General features: G+C 37.1%; 2 protein-coding genes across 4 annotated transcripts; one reads left to right on the top strand and one right to left on the bottom strand.

The window, feature by feature from the left end:
• Positions 1 to 3,804: 3,804 nt before the first annotated feature.
• LOC131625174 (heat shock cognate 70 kDa protein-like) lies at positions 3,805 to 5,382 on the top strand. Its single transcript, XM_058896071.1, has 5 exons — positions 3,805 to 4,027; positions 4,127 to 4,338; positions 4,387 to 5,137; positions 5,180 to 5,243; positions 5,349 to 5,382. The coding sequence occupies exons 1-5, from the start codon at positions 3,805 to 3,807 to the stop codon at positions 5,380 to 5,382; spliced, it is 1,284 nt and encodes a 427-aa protein (XP_058752054.1).
• Positions 5,383 to 8,595: 3,213 nt separating this feature from the next.
• On the bottom strand, positions 8,596 to 20,297 carry LOC131625180 (eukaryotic translation initiation factor 4G-like). 3 transcript variants are annotated; one of them, XM_058896075.1, is made up of 10 exons: positions 20,189 to 20,297; positions 19,665 to 19,916; positions 18,701 to 18,843; positions 18,384 to 18,533; positions 18,162 to 18,229; positions 18,004 to 18,060; positions 16,602 to 17,726; positions 13,463 to 16,506; positions 9,303 to 9,497; positions 8,596 to 9,205 (listed from the first exon to the last, which is right to left on the bottom strand). In XM_058896075.1, the coding sequence occupies exons 2-10, from the start codon at positions 19,817 to 19,819 to the stop codon at positions 8,875 to 8,877; spliced, it is 5,268 nt and encodes a 1,755-aa protein (XP_058752058.1). In that variant the 5' UTR covers positions 19,820 to 19,916; positions 20,189 to 20,297; the 3' UTR covers positions 8,596 to 8,874. The 3 variants fall into 3 exon arrangements, with proteins under 3 accessions (XP_058752058.1, XP_058752060.1, XP_058752059.1); XM_058896077.1 differs by having other exon boundaries at positions 18,162 to 18,226; XM_058896076.1 differs by lacking the exon at positions 20,189 to 20,297 and adding an exon at positions 20,021 to 20,159.
• Positions 20,298 to 20,960: the final 663 nt, after the last annotated feature.

Genomic DNA, 20,960 nt, shown 5'->3' with positions numbered 1-20,960 from the left:
AAGGTGAATTCGGAGATGCATCTCTGAATTCACCCCCTTGGAAGAATTCGGATATGTACTTCTGAAATCTTGTCTATTACAGAAATCATGAAACAAACAACAACGCTTCAATTTATTATAAAGCATGGAAATTACAAACATCACATAACATAAAATTAAAGTTACATATTGTTAAACACGGGTAGGTGAGGATGAGTCAACATTTTGATAATGTCGTCTCCCGATCTTTGAAGTTTCGCATCCAACTCGATCGGACCCTTCGAAGAAAATCTGTCGAAAGTTGTCCATAACACCGCTAAATCTTCGTCGTTCTTGACTTCAAATGGGGTGAACTGAACGTCTCCCTCGTCGTTAAGCAAAGGCGAGCGGTACTCAAGCTTGACAACCATCCGATTTTCCAGGTATTGCAAGAGAGTATTGAGCGATGTTATCAATTCCGCGAACGGCGTGTCGCGCGAGAAGCGAAATTGGAACGGCATCGGGTAGCCACTGCTGAAGTAGATCAAACGCAAGGTAGGGGTAGGTTTGTGTCATGGGTGTTTTGTGGCTTGATGTTGATGAAAAGGATTGGTGTAGTATTTATAGACTTATTGGAGTAATAATGACCCAACAAACCTTATCTTGCTTTCAGTGGATGTTTCGGAAGTGTACATCCGAAAACAGCCCAAAAACTTTCAAATTTCGGAAATATACTTCCGAATTTAGCAGAAACAGACCTGAAATTTGAGTTTTGAGCTGTGCATTTTGTTTTGACAATTAACCACATATTCAATCAAGCATAAGCATAACATAAACAATGACAACATTAAATATAGGTATATTATATATGTAATGAATTCGTTTGATTTCATTCTAAATGACAATACATACGAAAAAGGATCCGATCATTACAAACAAAAAGGATCCGGTAAAAACTAAAATTCATCGAACCAATCAGTGGCGCTTAAATCTAAAACCAGTAAGTTCTTCAACCGCTCTCTATTTTCCTCATGCTCTTGCTTCATCATTTCTTTCAACTCCTCCATTCTTTCAACAAAAGGATTCGGCCAAGTCTCCGCCTCATTTGTATGATGTGTCGTCCACTAACAAGAAGTAGCTGGTATAGGACACCCCGGTTTCAAAAAAAAATTGCACAAAGTGGCGCGATCTTAGATACCTAATAGAGATGATGCGGCTAGACGCGTGCAAAGGCGGGCGACTATGAAGCGGAAAAAATGTCTCCGAAAATCCAAATCTCGTCAAATTGACACACACCCGATCGTACGCGCTTGTTATAAGATGGCCCATCTCAGGGAATGACATCCACTTTGAAACCGGTGCGTGACTAGTTAGTGATGGAACAAGGGAATCATGAACTTTATCAAATTTTTCTTGATTTTCATAAAGTCGGTCGTAGATGTGCCTATGCGAAGTCAACTCCGAAATAAGTGCCCGTCAAATAAGAGTGTGATTTTCTTCTCCTCTTCCAAGCAAACCGGCAACGTCTCGATACCCATAATTACCGTCGGTGCAACCATCAACTATGTTATCAATATATTTGTGCATAAAAAGCGGCATCTCATCAATGTAGATCATTGGAGGTTTTTTTATCGGAGGTGTGTGCGGCGGCTTTGAAATACGGCCTCGTTAGCACTACACTTGGACTTTGGTGTTGGTGAATCTGGTATCAATGTATCAACATGTTCAAATTAGGAAGGATCTCGTTTGGTTAATGTATCTTCTTGGGTACTTTTTAGCTTTTTAGGCGCACCTTTGATTTATTAATCGATTGAGATGGCAGTTTCAAATCGGTGGTCTCCAGAAATGCAATTTTTCGCAATTGTTCTTTTATGTGCATTTTCATGGTGTCATCCTCTTTAGCAAACTTATTCATTATCTCTTCCAAGGCATGATTATGAACTCCACAAATGACGCTAAAACGCCACAAATCATCAATCCTACGAGTCACGCGCAACTTAAACGGACACCCACACTTTCTCGATCCCGTGTCTTCGTGTTTTAACACCCGGTTTGTTGGTACATACTTCTCACCCCTCTCGCAATTCAACACGACAAAAGCTTTCTGTCTACTACTTCTATTGTCGGACCTTAATATAACAATGCCAAAGCCAAGTCTGCTAGCTTCACTTCGAACCCAATCAAGCAATTGTTCACGTCAAGCGAAGCTCATATCATTTGTAAATTATTGTCGAACATCCACCGCAACGATCATGGCTTTAACATCGTTAACCGGCTCTCTATCAACGTTGACCTCTTCCGGAACTTCTAAGTCATTGGCGACAATGTTGTCCAGATGCACCATACCTAACATATGCAAAAATATACTAAAGTTGTTAAAACTGTTTTTTTTTATTTCTGCCTGACCTTATTTCGGAAGTACATTTCTGAAATTTGTTAGGTGATTTATTTCGGAAATGTACTTCTGAACTGACGCAGTTTTACTAAATCAGCAACAATGTAGTGGAATAGGAGATAAAATGAATGATGTTCACCTCAAATTGTAACTTTATATGCTCCCTTTAGTATGATCAACCGTTTGAAACTTGATTTTGAGACGAAAAATTGATTGAGAATGATGGAGGTTTTGGAGAGGGTTTGTGATGAAAATGATGAAAAAGTGAAGGAGGGAAAATTGTACATGAGCATATTTTTTCGGAGATATATCTCCGAAATAATACCTGACAGTTAAAATCCAACGTTTATTTTGAATTTTCAGTGCTTTCGGATATGCATCCCCGAAAACACCACAAAAATGGGTGTTTTCGGAGATGCATCTCCGAATTTTGGGAAAATCTGGAAAAAAAATACTTCGGAGATGTATCTCCGAAGCAGGGGTATTTTTGGGTTTTCAGCATGGGTTCTCCCTACGGGGTCTACAAAGAAATTTCCTTGCATTAATTAAAACTGAACCAACTTATTTATTTTTTATTATTATGATATATTGCAATAATTTTAATATGTTATAGATTATATCAAAATTATTATTTTTGTGTTTTTTATAATATTAATAAAATACATAATTTATAATTTGAACATTCAAAAATCAATTCACATTTAACCACATGACATTGAATATAATCGGATCGAATTTTTAATCGCGAGTAAATTTCGGTTTGATTAGGGTTAATTTTTGCGACAAAACCTATCCAAATCACCCTTAATTTTAACTATGTTTTATTATTTAATAATGTATATTTATATTGTTAAATTGTAAAATTTATGTTTTACTTTATTATAAGAGTTAAAAGGTAGTGCACTGACAGTGTAAAATAATTTTACACTGTCATCCAATAGAAAATCATAAATGTGCCATGTTATTAAGTTTTTTTTTAATAAAAAAATGGTTTAATTTGATACATGGGTGGTGATTGGTTGACAGTGTAAAAATATTTTACACTGTCAGTGCACCACCCCTTTTCTCTTATTATAAATGAATTTAGTTTTTTTTTTTAATATTTAAAAATATTTTTATAAAAATCATTTTATAGAATACAAAAACAATTTTTTTTTAAAACTAAAACAAACAAAACCTTTATCTTCCTTAACTATTAATCTCACCCAAATCATTTTTTAATTTGATTAGGGCTAGATTGATGGAATGGACCGGATTACCCATAATCCATGTACAATCATAATAACTATACGTGTATCTACATAATTATTAGAGAGTATAAACCCTAGTAGATGGTTTAAACAAAAACCCTACTAGTCCAAATTTTCTTTTAATAACTCACACAGTCACGCTTCAGTTTAGAGTTAAGGTAAAAGTAAATTGGGAATCTTTTGAGCTTCTTCGTTTTCATAATGGCAAAAGAAGATAAAGGATATGCCGTTGGAATAGACCTTGGAACTACGTACTCTTGTGTTGGTGTGTGGCAAGAACAACATGGTAGAGTTGAGATTATTCACAATGATCATGGCAACAAAATTACTCCTTCTTTTGTTGCTTTTACTCATGATCATCAAAGATTGATTGGTAATGCTGCTAAAAATCAAGCTGCCATAAATCCTGAAAACACTGTCTTTGGTAACTTCTCTTTTCACTCTACTCTTTTATAATGATTAAGTTCTTATATATATCTTCATGTGTTTTTATTGTGTGCTGTTATATATGTTTCTTTTACAGATGCTAAGAGGCTAATTGGTAGAAAGTTTAGTGATTCTATAGTCCAGAAAGATATAATGTTGTGGCCATTCAAGGTCATTGCGGGTGTGAATGATAAATCAATGATTTCCCTCAAGTATAAAGGGCAAGATAAGAGCTTCTGTGCAGAGGAAATCTCTTCTATGGTACTTACAAAAATGCGGGAGATTGCAGAGGCATATTTGGAATCACCAGTTAAGAATGCTGTCATTACTGTCCCGGCTTATTTTAATGATTCGCAGCGAAAAGCCACTATTAATGCCGGTGTCATTGCTGGTCTTAATGTTTTGAAGATAATCAATGAACCAACTGCTGCAGCTATTGCATATGGCCTTGACAAGAGAATTAACTGCGTGGGAGAACGGAATATTTTTGTGTTTGACCTTGGTGGTGGGACTTTTGATGTGTCTATTCTTACTATCAAGGATAAGGTCTTTAAAGTTAAGGCTACTGCAGGAAACACTCACCTTGGGGGAGAGGATTTTGATAGTAGAATGGTGAACTATTTTGTAGAGGAGATCAAGAGGAAGAAAAAGTTAGACATTATTGGGAATCCAAAAGCCTTGAGGAGGTTGAGAACTGCGTGTGAGAAGGCGAAACGAGCACTTTCTTATGCTAATATGACCAATGTTGAGGTGGATGCTTTATTTCAAGGTGTTGATTTTTCTTCATCTATCACGCGTGCGAAATTTGAAGAAATCAATATGGATCTTTTTGACGAATGTATGGAGATTGTCGAGAAGTGTCTTACCGATGCTAAGATGGACAAGAGTAACGTTGACGATGTTGTCCTTGTTGGTGGATCTTCTAGGATACCTAAAGTGCAGCAACTATTGCAGGACTTCTTCCATGGGAAGGAATTATGTAGGAGTATCAACCCTGATGAGGCTGTTGCTTATGGTGCAGCTGTCCAGGCTGCTTTGTTGAGTAAAAGCATTAAGAATGGTCCAAACTTGGCTTACCACCTGCTCCTCGCGGCCATTCTTATGATTTGTGTTTTGATTTTGATCATATTGGTATTTTAATTTTTAACAGTTTCTGCTATGGATAAATCCACTGGCAGTAAGAATGAGGTTACAATAACAAATGACAAAGGAAGGTTCTCGGTCGAAGAAATTAAACGATTGATTCAAGAATCTGAGGCTTACATCTAACCTAGCAGTATCGGCTTCTGTCTATTTCTTATGTTTTTTTTTTATGTAAGGTTTGATATGCTTTACAGTATTTCACTTGGTTAATGATTGATATGGACATATGGTAAAATAGTGATACTTGTGGTTTGGTATATGTCTGCATTGTAAATCTCTCCATCTTTCAAAACAAGTCTTCACTCTTGAAGCATGTTTATAAGCAATGTAAAGGAATGAATGAATCTATCCGTTTGTTTCATGCATTGAGAGGATTAATCATCATGTGAATGATCTATATATCTGAACTAAAATGTTCATCAGAAGCTTTCTTTGTTTTATTTTAAATGATGCTAGAAAGCATAAGGACCTTATATTATGAATATAGTAAAATTGGGATATATCATGTCACCTAGTTTCTAATTTTTAGTTTTTCAGCTCACTTCAAGAAGGAAAAAAAGGTTATGTTTAGCAAGTGTTTTTTTTTTTTTGGCTTGTAACTTGTAAGTTTTATTACTAACTTGTGGCTTTTCTTTAAAAGTTATTTAAAAGTTATTTGAAGTGGCTTTTAAACTTTTAATTTTTAACTTGTTATTTTTTCGTCTATTTGTACTCTTATTATTTTAACAAAAGTTCATTCTTCTCTTTTATATTTTATTATAATTTGAAGTAAAATAAATATGTAATCGTGTTGTAATTTTATTGTAGAATGTTAGACAATAATCTTATTTTTATTTATTATTTTAGATTAATATATCTAAATTCAAAATTATAATGTCAACATTTTATTTATCTTGTTAATTTTTTCGAATGTATGATGTATCTCTCTTTTCTAGATTTCCTGTCTTTCCCTAGGATAGTTGCATATTATGGGAATGAGTGACTTTTCCCCCTCTTGTAACAGCACCGGGGAAGCCGTGAAAGAAGTGGACCAGGTTCCCTTGAATATTAGGAGGCAAACTTCTCAATCCCCAAGTTGTTGTCATTTCCAATGAGGCCTAGGGTTCAACCCTGTACAGATATAAATATCTCATGATCATGATTGACGATGTAACTTCAGAGTTCAATCTAAAAGAGCAAGTGAATTAGATTTGTTGGGTTTTTCTTACTTTATTTAAGAATTTTGAATTTTTTATCTTAAACAAAGTAACTTTTGATTGTTGTGATTCTTAGATAGAATAATGCAGAAAATAAATGATACCATGTTTATATTAATTCTCATTTTCAACTTAAGGATACATCTAGTCCTTCCACACCTTGGAGGATTTTTCCACTATGATATGATACTTGTACAACTCTTCATCTAGACCAAGTTAAAACCTTCGATCACAACCAAAGGAAGCACATCCTTTCTTTTTGCACCTTTAAAAAACACACCACTTTCTTTTATACAAGCTTATCACCACACACTTTGATGATTAAGTTAACACACCTTGAACAAATTGAATAAGATTGATTCTTGAATTGATCCCAACATGATAGTTTGATATACTCTTTCAGAATTATACAATTCAAACACTAGTAATTCAAGTACTTAGAGTGAATGTAGAAAATTTTGGATGATTTTGAAAGTTGATGCACAAAGTTTTCAAGAATGAAGATGTATGAGCATTTAGATGATTTGCTTTAATTTATATGAAAACTAATTTTTGAAATGAGGTAACATTTGTTTCTGAAATATGCATGCTTAAATACATCATAAAACATTGCAATGAAAAGATGCACAACTTTACAAACAAATCACGAAACATTGTAATGATTTAGAAACATTTTGATTTTGAACAAATACACTACTTCAATATGATAATCGAATACCATAATGTGGTAATCAAATATCACTTCTCAAACGATTAAAAACTTGAATTTTAAAAATTGGTAATCGGATACCAATAAGTGGCAATCGAATATCTCTTCATTCATAAGTGAAATTGAAGCATTTCTTCAACTAGTATACGGATACATATTGTGGTATTCGTACCACTATGTCATTTTGCTTAAAACTTCATTTTTAAAGTATGACACAATGTATTAACATGGATGATAATGCAAGAAGGGTTTAGATGAAGTGAAACATACTTTGTTCTTAGCGATTGAATATGTTATAGTATGAATTGCAACCACATACCCTTGTTATGATTCCAATGATTCAATCTTCACCTAATTCTTGATCATCTTCATTTATGACATAGAAAATATAACTTGGTTCATATTCTCCTTTAAGAACTTGCGTCTTCATAAAAGCTTATTCTTGATACAAGATGCATTTCCAGAAGGGATTAAACTAACTACAATAGAGAAATATATTGATACAGAACTTTTTACCCCATGTGAGATAGCTCTCACCCTCAGAACAAACCTTAAAACCTTTGACATCCCTTAATCACTAGGGGTTGTAATGCATTTGTACTTTTAACAAGTATAATTAATGCCCACCGCGGCTCCCTAATAAAACCGACATGGACCACAGTTGCAGTATTAAACTGGATTACTAGTTTCACGTTCATCATTTTTTCTCATCATGGTGAACAAACAGACAACAACTCCAATCAGCGAGGAATCTGACAGCGAAGAAAATGTCATAGTAGAGATGTGTGTTGTTATGGATGACCTTTCCTACACCGCCAACCAGAGACAAACATAGTGGAGGAAGCAGATGTGTTGGATCCCCAACCTCTATTGTATGAACATGCAGCCGCCAGCCTTCATCAACACTCAAATGGCCATCATTTGGACATTTAGAGACACAACTCTAAAGTGATTTATGGGTCTCCCCTTGCTCTCTCTCACCGGATACCAAGACTGATGTATAGGTCTCCCCTTGCTCTCTATCACCGGATACCAAGACTGATGTATAGGTCTCCCCTTGCTCTCTCTCTCTCTCTCACCGGATACCAAGGTTGTTGTATAGGTTCATCAATTTGCCACAAGTAGACCTAGGAAGATGGCCGCCACAGGTCTATTCAACATTTGCCAAAGTCCCTCAGAATCGGTGAGGGAGACTCGCTTCAATGAAGCAGTGATCTAGGTAATCCATCCAAACTTGGAAATGTATGTAGGAGCATTCCATAATAGGCCCAGGGCGGTACATTTCAAAGAATCCCTTGCACAGAGGTCAAGGATGTCTTTGGCTGAAGAAGTAATGTAAGCAGCATGCTACATCAATGGCAAGGAGATTAATGCTCAAAAAAGGCACAAGATGCAAAGGAATGCACTCTCAATACAGACAACCCATAAAGGAACCAATATGAGTCACCCATGGGGGACAAAACAACATTCAACCACATTTATTTTCATGGGCAGTTAAATTGAATGATACAATACTGGTTAGAAAATTAAACCCCTCACGACAAGCATTATATATCTCAGACTAAAATTTATGATGTTTAACAGTACCTTTCACAATAGTAGTGAAGATATTATTTAGACAGAAATCCGAGAATAAAATTCTCCCTACCACCACTCCCGCGAAAATTACGAGCATTTTAAAAGCGCACCAAAATAAAAATAAAAACTTCACCATTTCTGCCCGAAAAACAAATTTGCAAAATAAGAATATTCTAAAAGAACTAAAGTAAAAATAAAAAATTTCACCATGTCTGCCCCCTAAATGAATTTCTCTAGCTTGCGGGATTTAATAGGTCCTGGAGGCATGAAGGTCTGCAACTGCAAGTTGGATTTTGTCTGAATCTCATTCAAGAATGCATCACCCTTCTCTGTTTGTATCACTTCCAGTGTGCTTCCAAGAATATCAGCAGCAAGTCCAATTTGTAAGAGGCTCCCTGATTCGTATCCGCCATCATGTATCAAGCGCCCAATCTCTTTCAAAGGGGCTACATGCTCTGTTATAGCTTTGGCAAAAATGCGGCCAAGATACTCCGGTGCTTTTGGGGCATCCGTAACCACATCTTCCAAGGTACTTAGAACAGATTCAAACCTAGCAAAGATAAACAAGTATATTAGCAACAATTATAATTGTTGTTAAATCACAATGACAGATTCTCCCTAGTCCAAGTTATCAAAAAAAATTATACCCTTCGATGAGTTGAGTTTGACTTAAGATACCACCGTGAGATTTCACAAGGTCTATCAGCAATTTGGCTAAGAGATCTCTGTGTGTGTCCTTTCTCTCAAATGAATCTGTGACCCAGAGAGAAACCATCGAAGGATGAAAGCTTGGAGAGTTCAGATCTTTGACGCACAAAACAACTTCATTCACATCTCTAGCACTGAATTGCAGAACTTGCAGTCAGATCATTAAACGAAAAGACAAAACAACATGAAATTAAATCACCATAGTAATTGCAGACAAACTAGAAAACAAGTGTGTGATATGCATTGTATAGTTAACTGGGCTCCCATTTGACAATAGCTAAAAAAACATGTCATTGAATAGAAATATAAGTAGGGAGATAAAGTAACCCCAATGGTTTTTCAATTTTCATCCTCAACATTGTTGATAAAGTAATGAAGGGACGTTAATCTCTTCATATGCCTTTCTCAAGCAACAGGGTTCCAAAGAGGTATTGATAAGAAGCCAAAGTAAGAGAGAACAGAAAATAGTATTATTGATTGAAAAAAATGAACTATTATAGAAGATGATCTTCCGAGAAGAGATGATACTCTCTCTCTGGCCAACCTATAAGGTCCTAATATAAAAGATACTTAATGATGCTCTCTTCCATTTATCCTTCGCTTAATATCATGTTGCTTATGCCCACTAATTGCTACTTCATCAACTTTTTTCAACTTTCCTATTCATCAGACCATTTATTAGGCCTAGGACCAAACCCCCCAACCCAGTACCCTAACACTACTTAACCCTCGCAGTACAAATTTATCCTTCAGAGTTATAACAAAGAAAGCGAGTTTCGTGACTCCTTTTGAACCATTACCCTGGTATTGTTCTAAGATGGCATCACAGTTGAACAAAACATTAGCAAGAAAAAACTATACAAATAGCCTTGGTTATTAATTAACATTGATCCAGTTGGAAACTGAGAATCGGAAGGACTCATAGGTAGTGACCATGGGGGGGGGGGGGGGGGGGGGGGGGGGGGGGGGGGTTAGCAGGACATCAAAGAGCAAAGCACCATTACAATGTAAACTCCTGAAGCTTAAAAACATCTGGAGACCAATAACCAGTCCTCCAAAAAAACTCCTTGTAAAATAGTAGTTGAAAACCACGCCCTTTTCCTAGGGTCCCATTTGTTGGAAGCTTACCGAGCCAGGTTCAAACAATTGAGTCATCCATATAATCTCACTCGCACTTGTATTTGGGAGGTGAATTGCTGTTAAATTCTTCCAAACTTAGAGGCCACGACTTCATCAATCACAACTTGAGCGAATAAGGAGCAAGCTTATTTGACACATCCAGGGCAATCTCCTAAGATTTCAAGTACCCCATAATCACTAGAGATTCAGAAGATTTTATTAAAAAAGAATCCAACTTCATCCAGGCTTTAGCTAATAGAATATCATGGCCAAGCTCATCCAGGCTTTAGCTAATAGAATATCATGGCCAAGCTCCTCCAGGATTCACAACAAGGACAACACGATATTCAGAATGGTTCACCATCAAGATAGTGCGCACCAAAATGGCTTGCAACAGAGGCGACATGGGCACCATAGAAGCTTAAGACAACAACTTAGACGGGACGAAGGGGATTGCAGCAAGGACCACACACACCGGATAAGCTTGCATAGAGGATGGAATGTGCACCTGAGGTACTCGCAGCAATGACGGGGTATGCACGGAAGACTGCAATACAAAAAGAAATATTTGTCGTACTTCCATATCTGGTTCACCAACAAATCTTGTCTTAGAATGGACCCACTAACGAGCATGTAAGTTGGTTCTGTTAGGTACAACCTCAAAACCATTACCGTTCAGATTTTGTTCATCTCTTTTCATCTCACCAAGTGCTTGTAACTTGATTCCGTCTTCCACTACCCCTTCCACTCTTCAAATCTTTTTATTAGAGCCAAGGAGAATGACCTCGAATCTAGATCTAGGTTTACTTGGCACCAGTGTAACTAGTCCCTCACTACACCTTCCATGCTCATGAATGCACTTTGAACTTAAACTGGATCTGTACTCATAAAGTCCGGCAGGTTCAACCAGCCCATAAGTCCTCCATTCCAGTGGTAACACTGATTCTCTCTCAAGGATCCAATAGGTTGTACCAAATGATAGGAAGCCGAACTAAGAGATACCGAAAATTTGTGTTACTGACTGAAGAAACTGAACTATTACAGAAGATGGGTCCATGTAATCCTAGAGGAAATGTTTCTCAGAGACACTCTATGTACCCATAAAGTCTGCCAGGTTCAACCAGCCCACAAGTCCTCCATCTCCAGCGGTAAAACTGGTTCTCTCTCAAGGATCCGATAGGTTGTACCAAATGATAGGAAGCCGAACTAAGATACCAGAAAATTTTATTATTGATTGAAGAAAATGAACTATTATAGAAGATGGGTTCATGCAATCCTAGGGGAAATGTTTCTCAGAGATACACTCTCTACCCAACCTATAAGGTCCCAATGGAGAACATACAAAAGGATTTCTCTTCCTCCCGCACCCTTTTACCATGTTGCCTGTGTTACAAATTGAAATGTCAGCCATTCTCCCAATTCCCTATGCAGCCCTTTTATGGGCTTAGGCCCAAAACCAGTATCATAAGTCCTAAATCAAGCCAGACGTTAAGAGTATTTTCCTAAACCAATTACCACAAAATAGTCAACCTCGTACTGCAACATAAGAGTAAGCACACTAAAACTTAGAAAAGTGACGATGCAGAACTATAGATGGATCATGTTCGCACCAGCGGACATACATTCAATTTGTACAAGATGAGGCTATGTCAAAATGCAAATAAATTGCTAAACATGAGAAGTCAAACAGAGAGTAGCTTCAAAGCAGCATGTCTCACCCCTACCAATCTAACCTAATGTATGTCCAAAACAAAAAGAACATAATAATTCAGGAAAGACAACTTGAGGACTGACCTTAAGGCAGGAAAGAAGGGACTAAATCAACCAAGACACAAACAATATCTTAGCTTCAGGGTCTTTTTTTGTTGATGTGTTATAACCATTTTGACAATCAATTGTCTTCTTAAGAAGTATGAGATGTGTTGGTGTTATAGGAGTTAGTCTTCTAGGCATATAATAGGAAGTTGAATAGTCTGAATAATAAAGTTAAATTGAAATAAAGTAGCCGGTTTGTTAACTATAATTCTTGCAAGAAAATAAGCATTACTCCTCATTTATACTAATATTAGACTTTTAATCTCATCAAGTATCAACTTAAGAAACAAATCTTTAGGTATAACCTAAGTTCCCTAAATTACTATAAGATACAATTTAGACATAATAATAATTATAAGATGAACATTGTATAACCCAGGGTATTGACCACGCTGCTGAGTATTTCATGGCAATATATAACCCACTGAACCTGGTAACACTTCAAAAGAAAACAGTAATGCATAAGTTATGAACCATGCATCTAGGCAATAACATACTACATAATTTGTTTTCAACAGGGATTATCCCAGTTGTCAGGGCCCTCTTTCTCCCACCTAAAAGACAACTTCAAATATTATTTACATCAAACATGGAGTTTTAACCAACTCGGGCATTATGTGTTAAAAAAAAAAAATCAACCCATCCACATGTAATTGTACATATATGTAGTTAAATATAATACATTATTACGTACATACTAAATGCAAATTTCCATCAGTTTTTCTACTACTAGAACCCATAGTTAAATATTTCTACACTAGCCTGTAAATTGAGTAGAAGAACATCATTTTCATTGTTTATAATTATAAATAATATGAATATGATAATTACAAACCTTTCAACAGGTAGTGCGATATACTTCAAAGCAATATATTCATAGAAGAAATACAGAACAAGACCAAAATACAGTACAAACCAAAACCATAAAATAATCTATCTAATGGGAGTAATTTATAATATACTTTACTAACAAAAGCAAAGGAATTGAAGTAAGAAGAAACAAAAGATTTTCCATGATGAATCTGGACATGCTAAACATACTGAGGATTATACTTATAAGAAAATGATAAATAGCCATCTAGAAAGCATACTTCTAATTAAAAAAAACATAATTATCACAAGCTTAAACAAAGGGAATAGAGAACGCGAAAAGAGTGTGCAGTACCTATAGTATTCTCTAATTGCTGCCATGGACATGTTCTGTAGTTTCTCATCTGACAAACCCTTTTCTGAAGAGGTGTTCTGGGAGACTGCTGTCTCTTGTACTTGGGCAGGAGGAGAATTCACACCGGATCTATCAAGAAATCTATCTGCATTTCTCAAATCCTTGTTACCGTAATCCATACTATGGTCTTGAGCACTTGATTGATCATAAGCAGTTGGACCAGCAGATCTATTTGGAATATATCTTGGTGTGAAGTCCTCCCTAGGACTGTAAGAAGCGCGCTCCGGTAAATTACTATAACTGTTAAGGCCAGCAAAATTTGAAACTGCAGAACCTCTAATGGACATTCCTCTAGCAAGACCGCCTTGGGGTCCCAGGGTTATTGACTCATCACCTGAAGGTCTTTGAGGCAATGGAATAGACGGTGTCCTAGCCTCATACGATGATTGCCTTTCATATCCACGAACATCCTGAGAACCATACCCACGAACTTGAGTAGGCAATCCACCCATCTGAACATTAGGAGGGGATAACATAGATGAACCTCGTGAACCAAAATCCATAGGGACCCTTCTTGCTGCACTAATACCCATACCACGGCCTGGCCTACCAGCTTGGGATTGCCTCTCTTGGGAAGCATCTCGGTGCACCTCTTCAATCTTCTTTGGACCTTCAACTTTTCTCCTTTGTTGCCATCTATTCTTTCTCAAATCAATGGTATCCTTCAACATGAACCTCAACCTAGAAGATAAACTCATGTTGTTTGATAATAATTTAATCCTTTCAAAATATACATCCATATGTTCCTTGGCTTTGGGGTGATCAATCATCCCCCCAATAGTACTCATCAGTTTGCATAAAGCTTCAATATCTTCTTCGTCAGGATTCTGACACTGACCCAGTAACTTTTTGATGCACTCGTGCATTATCCTCTCTGTCAGCATTCTCTTTTTATATAGCTCTCCAATTAATCTGATATTACCCAACATTCGTCTTCTAGCCTTGGATCGTTTTGCTTCTCTTTCCTCATCAGACTGTTTCACCTCACCCTCATCAGCTTGATTAGCTTCTTCTTGCTCTCTTTCACCCCTCTCAAATTCTTCCTGGCACTTGTTTAACAATAATCTCTTAAATGTTATCTTTTCATTGTCTTGACTGAGATCGGGCAATGCAGCTGCCAGATGAAAACAGAAATCGGCATACATTTCACAAAAGGTAGGTTCCATCAAGGCCTTCTCAAAGATTTGTGAGATGACACCAGTGAGAGTGACTGCATTGTCAATATTAACTGCTTTTACCTGCTCAAAAAGTTTCTCAAAATTCTGTGGAGTTAACTTGTTCAATATTCCCTTCAACTGTCTCTGCTTCGCCTGTTCCTCATCTGTTACTTTACCAACCTCATACTTCTTCTCAGCTTTGTGCATCGCCACCAAAGGAGATTGAGAAGAAGGAGATGGAATTAAACCCCTCTGCTGGAAGCTAGCAGCACGCTGCCACCTTTCACCATCAGGGCTATTTCTTTGCATTCCTCCCTGATTTACCATGGATTGCATTGGCCCAGAGAGAATCCCTCCACCATATTGCATAGCTGTCTGTACACTTGGATTCCTTAAAACACCAAAATTACCTCCTTGGCCACGTCGGGATCCTGCACTACCTCCAATACCATCCAGGCGCATATCAGAATGAAAAGCACCAGAAGCCTTACTCCATTTATCGTCCTCAATAATGCCACTTCCACGACGATCCATCCGAGACATGCCACCTGACCTATCTGTGTTTCTGCCAGTGGAAGGATGTGAGTCGCGTTCAATAACATGAGAACCAATATTAGAACCCATCAAAGTTTCAGCTATGTCTGCCGCGATTTCAAACCCTTCAGGAAGATCAGAGCATTGCTCTGCAAATTTCAAAAGGAAATCTCGAGAGTACTTTTTGTCAGTAACTGCACTTCCATTGCTGTCCTGTTGAGTTTTAGCTGATACTCCTAGCTTTGGTGCGGACATGTCTGCAGCATCCTCCCAGTCCTCAGGCTCAGCCTTACTCTGCTCACATTGTTTATTTGCAACTACAGCTGGCTGAGCAGCATCAATAGGCTGCTGCTTTGAATTTCCAGAAGTAGAAACATTTGCAGTGCTCTCTGAACTTGCAACAGCTTCTTTCTTTTCCTCAGGTCCCTTATAAGCATTATAAAGATCAGCTGTTGACCCAGAAGCATCTGCTTTTTGAAGAATTTCCTTTCGTTTCTTTTTCCCCTTTGATGTACCTTTCACCTTACTTGGCTCTAAAATTGGTTTGTCCATAGTAACTGATGCTGCCGGAAGAGAGGCCGAGCCAGTGCCAGAATCCTCTGAACCATCCTTGCAATGTTTTAAATTTGTTTCAAGATGGCCAGAAGATTGATGATCTGATGTGCCAGAATTTGTAGAAGTTGTTTCATTACTAACTACACCTTCGATTCTGCTTAAAGAAGCATCTTTAGAATCCAATGCAGAAGTAGACATGCCTAAATTATCAGCCGTCCTGTCACAATCTGTGCTGGAACTTGCAGATTCAATTCCATCCTGTCCTTGCAGCCCAGTCCTTGAAGTTACAACCCCAGACCCTAACTCTGAAGCACCTTTTTTGAGGTGGCTAAGTTCTGCCCCGTTATCACTAACATTTTTACTTATCGGCACAGTTGAAATTTCAGTTTTATCACCAGCTAAATTGTTCTGCCTCAGCTGTTTACCCTCTCGGGATAATACATCTAGCATATCACTCTTATGATTGTTCAAGCTATCCACAGCTTGAGTAACAGGTCCTTCAGCTGAAGCACAAGCAGACACCTGTGTAGAACCATTGGTCTTCTCTTCAACAGAAGAAGACACGCTCTCCCTGGTAGCTGAATTTGTTCCAGAAGCTATTGCTAAAAGATCTTCGTGGGCAGTTGCTGCAGAATAGGGTGTTTTAGTTCCTAAAATTTCAGAAACTCCACAATTAGAGATACAACCATCACCAGCTAGGGGAGGTTTATTAGCCACAGCAGAAGATTGCACAGCCACCTGTGAGGAAAAAAATAAAAAGGACATTCACATGACTTGAAACATACAAAAATAATTTTATGTAAAGGGTTTTTGAATAACTACCACTTTTGTACCTGATTCTGCAATTGGCCTTTCATTTGTAGTTTCTTCTGATTGTCCTTCAAAGAATTTGACCTACTAAGAGATTCCTGGTTTCTGCCTTCATTATTGGATACAGCTGACACAGAATGCTCACTAATAGTAGTTGAAGAAGGCAACAAGGAAGTTAATGTAAGTTTCTCACTAGAAGCAGATGCAGCAGTAGATTGTTGAGAAGAGACTTCAGAACAAATTTCAGGGCCTTTTGGTGGCACCAAAGAGTAAACATCACTAGATGTTACTAAGGAACTAGGAGATCCACCCTTTTGAGCACCGGAAATATTGGAATTGGCAAATGATGAGTTTACAATACCAGACCCACCACTTGGCTTTATAGATACAGAAGATACTCCTAAAAGAGTTGACGGGATTGCATTAGGCACGTCACGAGAAACTCTTGGTGGCTGAGCATTGGTTGTTATCTGGCTCTGGACAGATTGAGATTGAGAAAGCATGCCAGAATAAGACCTACCACCTGATGACCCACCACCAGCTGCCCTTTTATCAAGTCTAAGCTCTTCGTGTGTATCAGGGTGAGTTATTTTCACAGGAGTGGTTTTCCGAGGTATAGCAATTTTTCCTCCTTGCTGTGGGGAATATTGTGGGTTGATGCCCATACCCATGTTGCCAAAATGATGGGGCAATTGATGACCAATTTGAGGACTGTAACCTATATTTTGGACTTGATGCATGATTCCTTGTGGATGAATAGGATGAGGTTGAAGACTTGGAACAAACATCGATTGTTGCACTTGTGCAGCACTTCCAATTGGAAAAGGCATTGGTAAAGGCATCTGAAGAGGTGCTGTTGACATACCATGAGACTGAATTTGTGGATTAGCAGCACCAAAGTGTACAGGTGCCTGTGACTGGTGATATGGCCCTGGCATTGAAACTCCAGCTAGAGGAATAACAGAAGGCTTCTGCATTAGATTTGCTGGGGGTAAAAGTGACACTTGAGCATCCTTTTTTGCCACTGTACCAGTATGAGTCTCCCCGGCCTTATGGTCGAAGGCACCTGTATCCTTTTTTGCTGGCTGCTGCTTTGGAACAGGAGGAGTTGGTACAGAAGGCACGGGCCTTAAAGAATCATGGCGAGCCTGAAGGTTATGAAATTAGACAGGATATGAAATACTCGCATTGCTATGAAAAAAATACATCAACTTTAACAAGACTAAATTAAGAATATATAAATGTACTCCTTTGTTAGCTTCTATTACAGAAAAAGGATATCCTATGTGGCCTCGGAATCCATGAATACCAATTACATTCTCTTTCCTTCTAAAGGATGTGTCAGTGAGAGGAGATCTATAATCTAGACCATAGTATAAATAACAAGGAGATGAAAAAGGGGGGAACAAAGAATAAATAGCACACCTGATCACGCTTCTGCTCATCAAAATTAGGAGGAGCCGAGTTTGTGCGAGCAGGAATCTGCATATATTATAACAAAACATGATCAACTCCTAAATCCAGGCATTATGTAATACAAAACTTCAGTTGTATGTTAAGTAACTTGCAGATGAGAAACTTACTGCCATCACATTCATAACGCCGGGACTAAGAGATCCAAATTGGAAAGGGAAAGCCTTGGATGCATCTACTGGGGAAGATAGCAATATATTCAGATCATTCTCACGAGTAATAGGTAAGAACAAATTATACTTCAACTATGACCCTATAAAAGAATTATGAAACCAAAAACCTTATTCCACTTCTTATGTGCTACATAAAAACCTACATCAGTAATAACATACCCTTAGCAGGAGTTGTAGGTGCTGCTGAACCAGAACTCACGGAGGGAGGTTGAGAAATAGGAGCTTTAGAAACAACTCCGGTGCTCTTTTGTACAGCTGATGATTCGGATGGCTTGGCACTTGCATTAGTAACTGAAGCATCAGACCCTCCTAACACAATATAGATAAGTATTGTCCACAAAAGACAATCACATTTTACCAAACACTAAATTTCCATCCATATATAAAAACAGCAGGCTCTTCCATTATAAAACGGAATGTAAGTAATTCTTGCACAACAAAGTATTGAAAGAAACAATTTTCAGGTCCAAGCTTACCATGAAATTGCGGCTGGTGTACATGGGAACCATTCGGTGTTGCTCGGACTGCAGAAGCATAATTAGGCACAGCTGACGTTGCTGGGGCTGGGTTTACCCTAGATGGTCCACCTTGTGCATGATTATTAGACTTCTTGTTAAAACTAACAAAAGCAACAATCAATATCAATAAAAATGGAGGGAAAATGAAACTTAAAATCTATACCTATTTATATAAAGGGGATAGAGATAATTAGTTTTGGTGTAGCTTTTTTCCTTCCAAGTTCACCATTTATTAACGATTTTATCCCTCACTGCTAAATCAAATAAATGACTTCTTTAACATATAGAGTTTAATTTTTATGCAGTCACTGTAAAAGTATTTCACTTCAGCACGTTACAACCAATCATGTATGTGGGATCTTTGGGTTTGCGCATACATGATTGGTTGTAACGTGCTGAAGTTTTTCACATGTCGATTTTTGGGTTTGCGGCAATGGTAAATATCATAATCATGACGCAAACCGGTATGGTGGGATTTTGGCTCTCCTCTCCGTCATGTAGAGCCATCCACCATCGACAACACTATTTCCCAGTATAAAAACTCCTTACATTGTATGTGAAGTAAATCCTAAGGGATACCAAATTTTGGTGTAATGATTTTTTCTTCCAGTCTTACACCATTCATTTGAACCATTTTATCAATAATTTTATCTCCTTTTTAAACCCAAACAAATAACTAAAAAAATTTCTTTGACAAATAAGTAATTTTAAAAAAAACAAAATTGCAAAAGATTTTATTACTACACACATTCATATACAATTTTATTACTTCACACATGCATATACAATTTTATAACTACACACATTCATATACAAAAATCCTACAATGTTCACACAGAAACACTCGAATCATATTTCAAAATCCACACCTCCCCACCCTAAAAACAACAAAACAAAAATTCAAAAACCGTAAGAACCTCACCTCCGAGAAGAGGAGACTGAAGGCGCGGCCCCGCCGGTACCGCTCTTAACGTATGAACCACCGGTGTTCCCTCGCTGCTGATTGAAGCTGGCGGATCGGCCGGATCGTCGGTACGCTGCGTCGCTCTTATCGGACTTTGATTGATTGAAGGACATAAATCCAAACCCTTAATTCCTCAAAATACAAAATTTGAGAACAAAAAAAAAGAAAAATAAAAAGAAAAAAAAAGGGGTTTTTCCCCCTCAGTTTTCCCTGCAATGAAACAACAAACAAATAGATCCAAATCATGATCATCGCGAAAATCATAATAGTATAAAAACAAATCAGTTAATCAACATTCGCGCATAGTCGCATACATGTGCTAAATTCGAAATACAGATTAATAGCAATGAACGTGTAGCGTGAAACAAGTGGAGCATTCGGTGAGAGAGTGAAGAGAGGAAGTGAAGAGTGTGATGTGTGTGAAATTAGGGTTTGTGTTTACTAATCGGTGGTTATTGGTTTTTTTGCAGTAGAGAGAGTACCTGAGACGATGATAGAGAGAACGAAAGATTGAATGGAAAGAGAGAGAAAGAGAGAAAGTGTTTGGTGAGAGAAGAAGAATGGGTTTTAACAAAAATTAAAATATAATTTGTTACTGTAATTAATAAAATTAAAAACAAAATATCTTCTAGTAAATAGTAAAATATAGTTAACAAAATTAAAAATAAAATATCTTTGTTAAAATATAATTGTTAATAAAATTGTATTGATATATTTATAGAGGTACAATGAGAGGCGACAATGAGGGGTGAAATTAGGTCAGATCCGATAACAGAATCTACAGGTTAGCTTTCATAGCTTCAGGTCAGATCATATTTTTTTTAAATAAAAAATACATAGGCTTTTTTTATAAGTCTATTTAGTTAAAAGACTTCAGGCCTAAAAAGATACTTTAAGTCTATCGGGCGCCTTATTTAAATAAATATGAGTAATTTTTTATTTTTATTATGTTATATTTTGTACTTTGAATTAAAAGATATAAATAAAACTTAGTTATCTTGAAAAATTTGTGAAAATAAGATGAAAATATTTGATGAACATTGTTTTCGTAAGTTCTATTAAATAAATAGTCTCACAAAATTTATGTTAATAGGTAAGTTGAAATAAGTCAATGCAAACAAATTTTTAGTCTTTTGGTATTTTAGTTAGTTAATCTATTTAAATATTATTTTAATTGCTTATTTACATATTTTGTCTAAAATAAATAGGCTTTTATGTAGGTTAATCAGGCCTTCGAAAAAGACAGACTCATGC

This window comes from Vicia villosa, unplaced genomic scaffold, assembly GCF_029867415.1.
Source record: "Vicia villosa cultivar HV-30 ecotype Madison, WI unplaced genomic scaffold, Vvil1.0 ctg.000192F_1_1_1, whole genome shotgun sequence".
Classification (NCBI taxonomy): domain Eukaryota; kingdom Viridiplantae; phylum Streptophyta; class Magnoliopsida; order Fabales; family Fabaceae; genus Vicia; species Vicia villosa.
This window is presented reverse-complemented; position numbering and strand designations above follow the sequence as displayed.

Excerpts from the sequence above, each read along its gene's own strand:
- LOC131625180 (XM_058896075.1), bottom strand. The coding sequence starts at position 19,819 with ATGTCCTTCAATCAATCAAAGTCCGATAAGAGCGACGCAGCGTACCGA. Across the intron at positions 18,061-18,161 it reads GCGTTATGAATGTGATGGCA|ATTCCTGCTCGCACAAACTC; the intron begins GTAAGTTTCTCA and ends TAATATATGCAG. Across the intron at positions 16,507-16,601 it reads AAGGCCAATTGCAGAATCAG|GTGGCTGTGCAATCTTCTGC; the intron begins GTACAAAAGTGG and ends TTTTCCTCACAG.
- LOC131625174 (XM_058896071.1), top strand. The coding sequence starts at position 3,805 with ATGGCAAAAGAAGATAAAGGATATGCCGTTGGAATAGACCTTGGAACT. Across the intron at positions 4,339-4,386 it reads AGGCATATTTGGAATCACCA|CGAAAAGCCACTATTAATGC; the intron begins GTTAAGAATGCT and ends AATGATTCGCAG. Across the intron at positions 5,138-5,179 it reads CGCGGCCATTCTTATGATTT|TTTCTGCTATGGATAAATCC; the intron begins GTGTTTTGATTT and ends AATTTTTAACAG.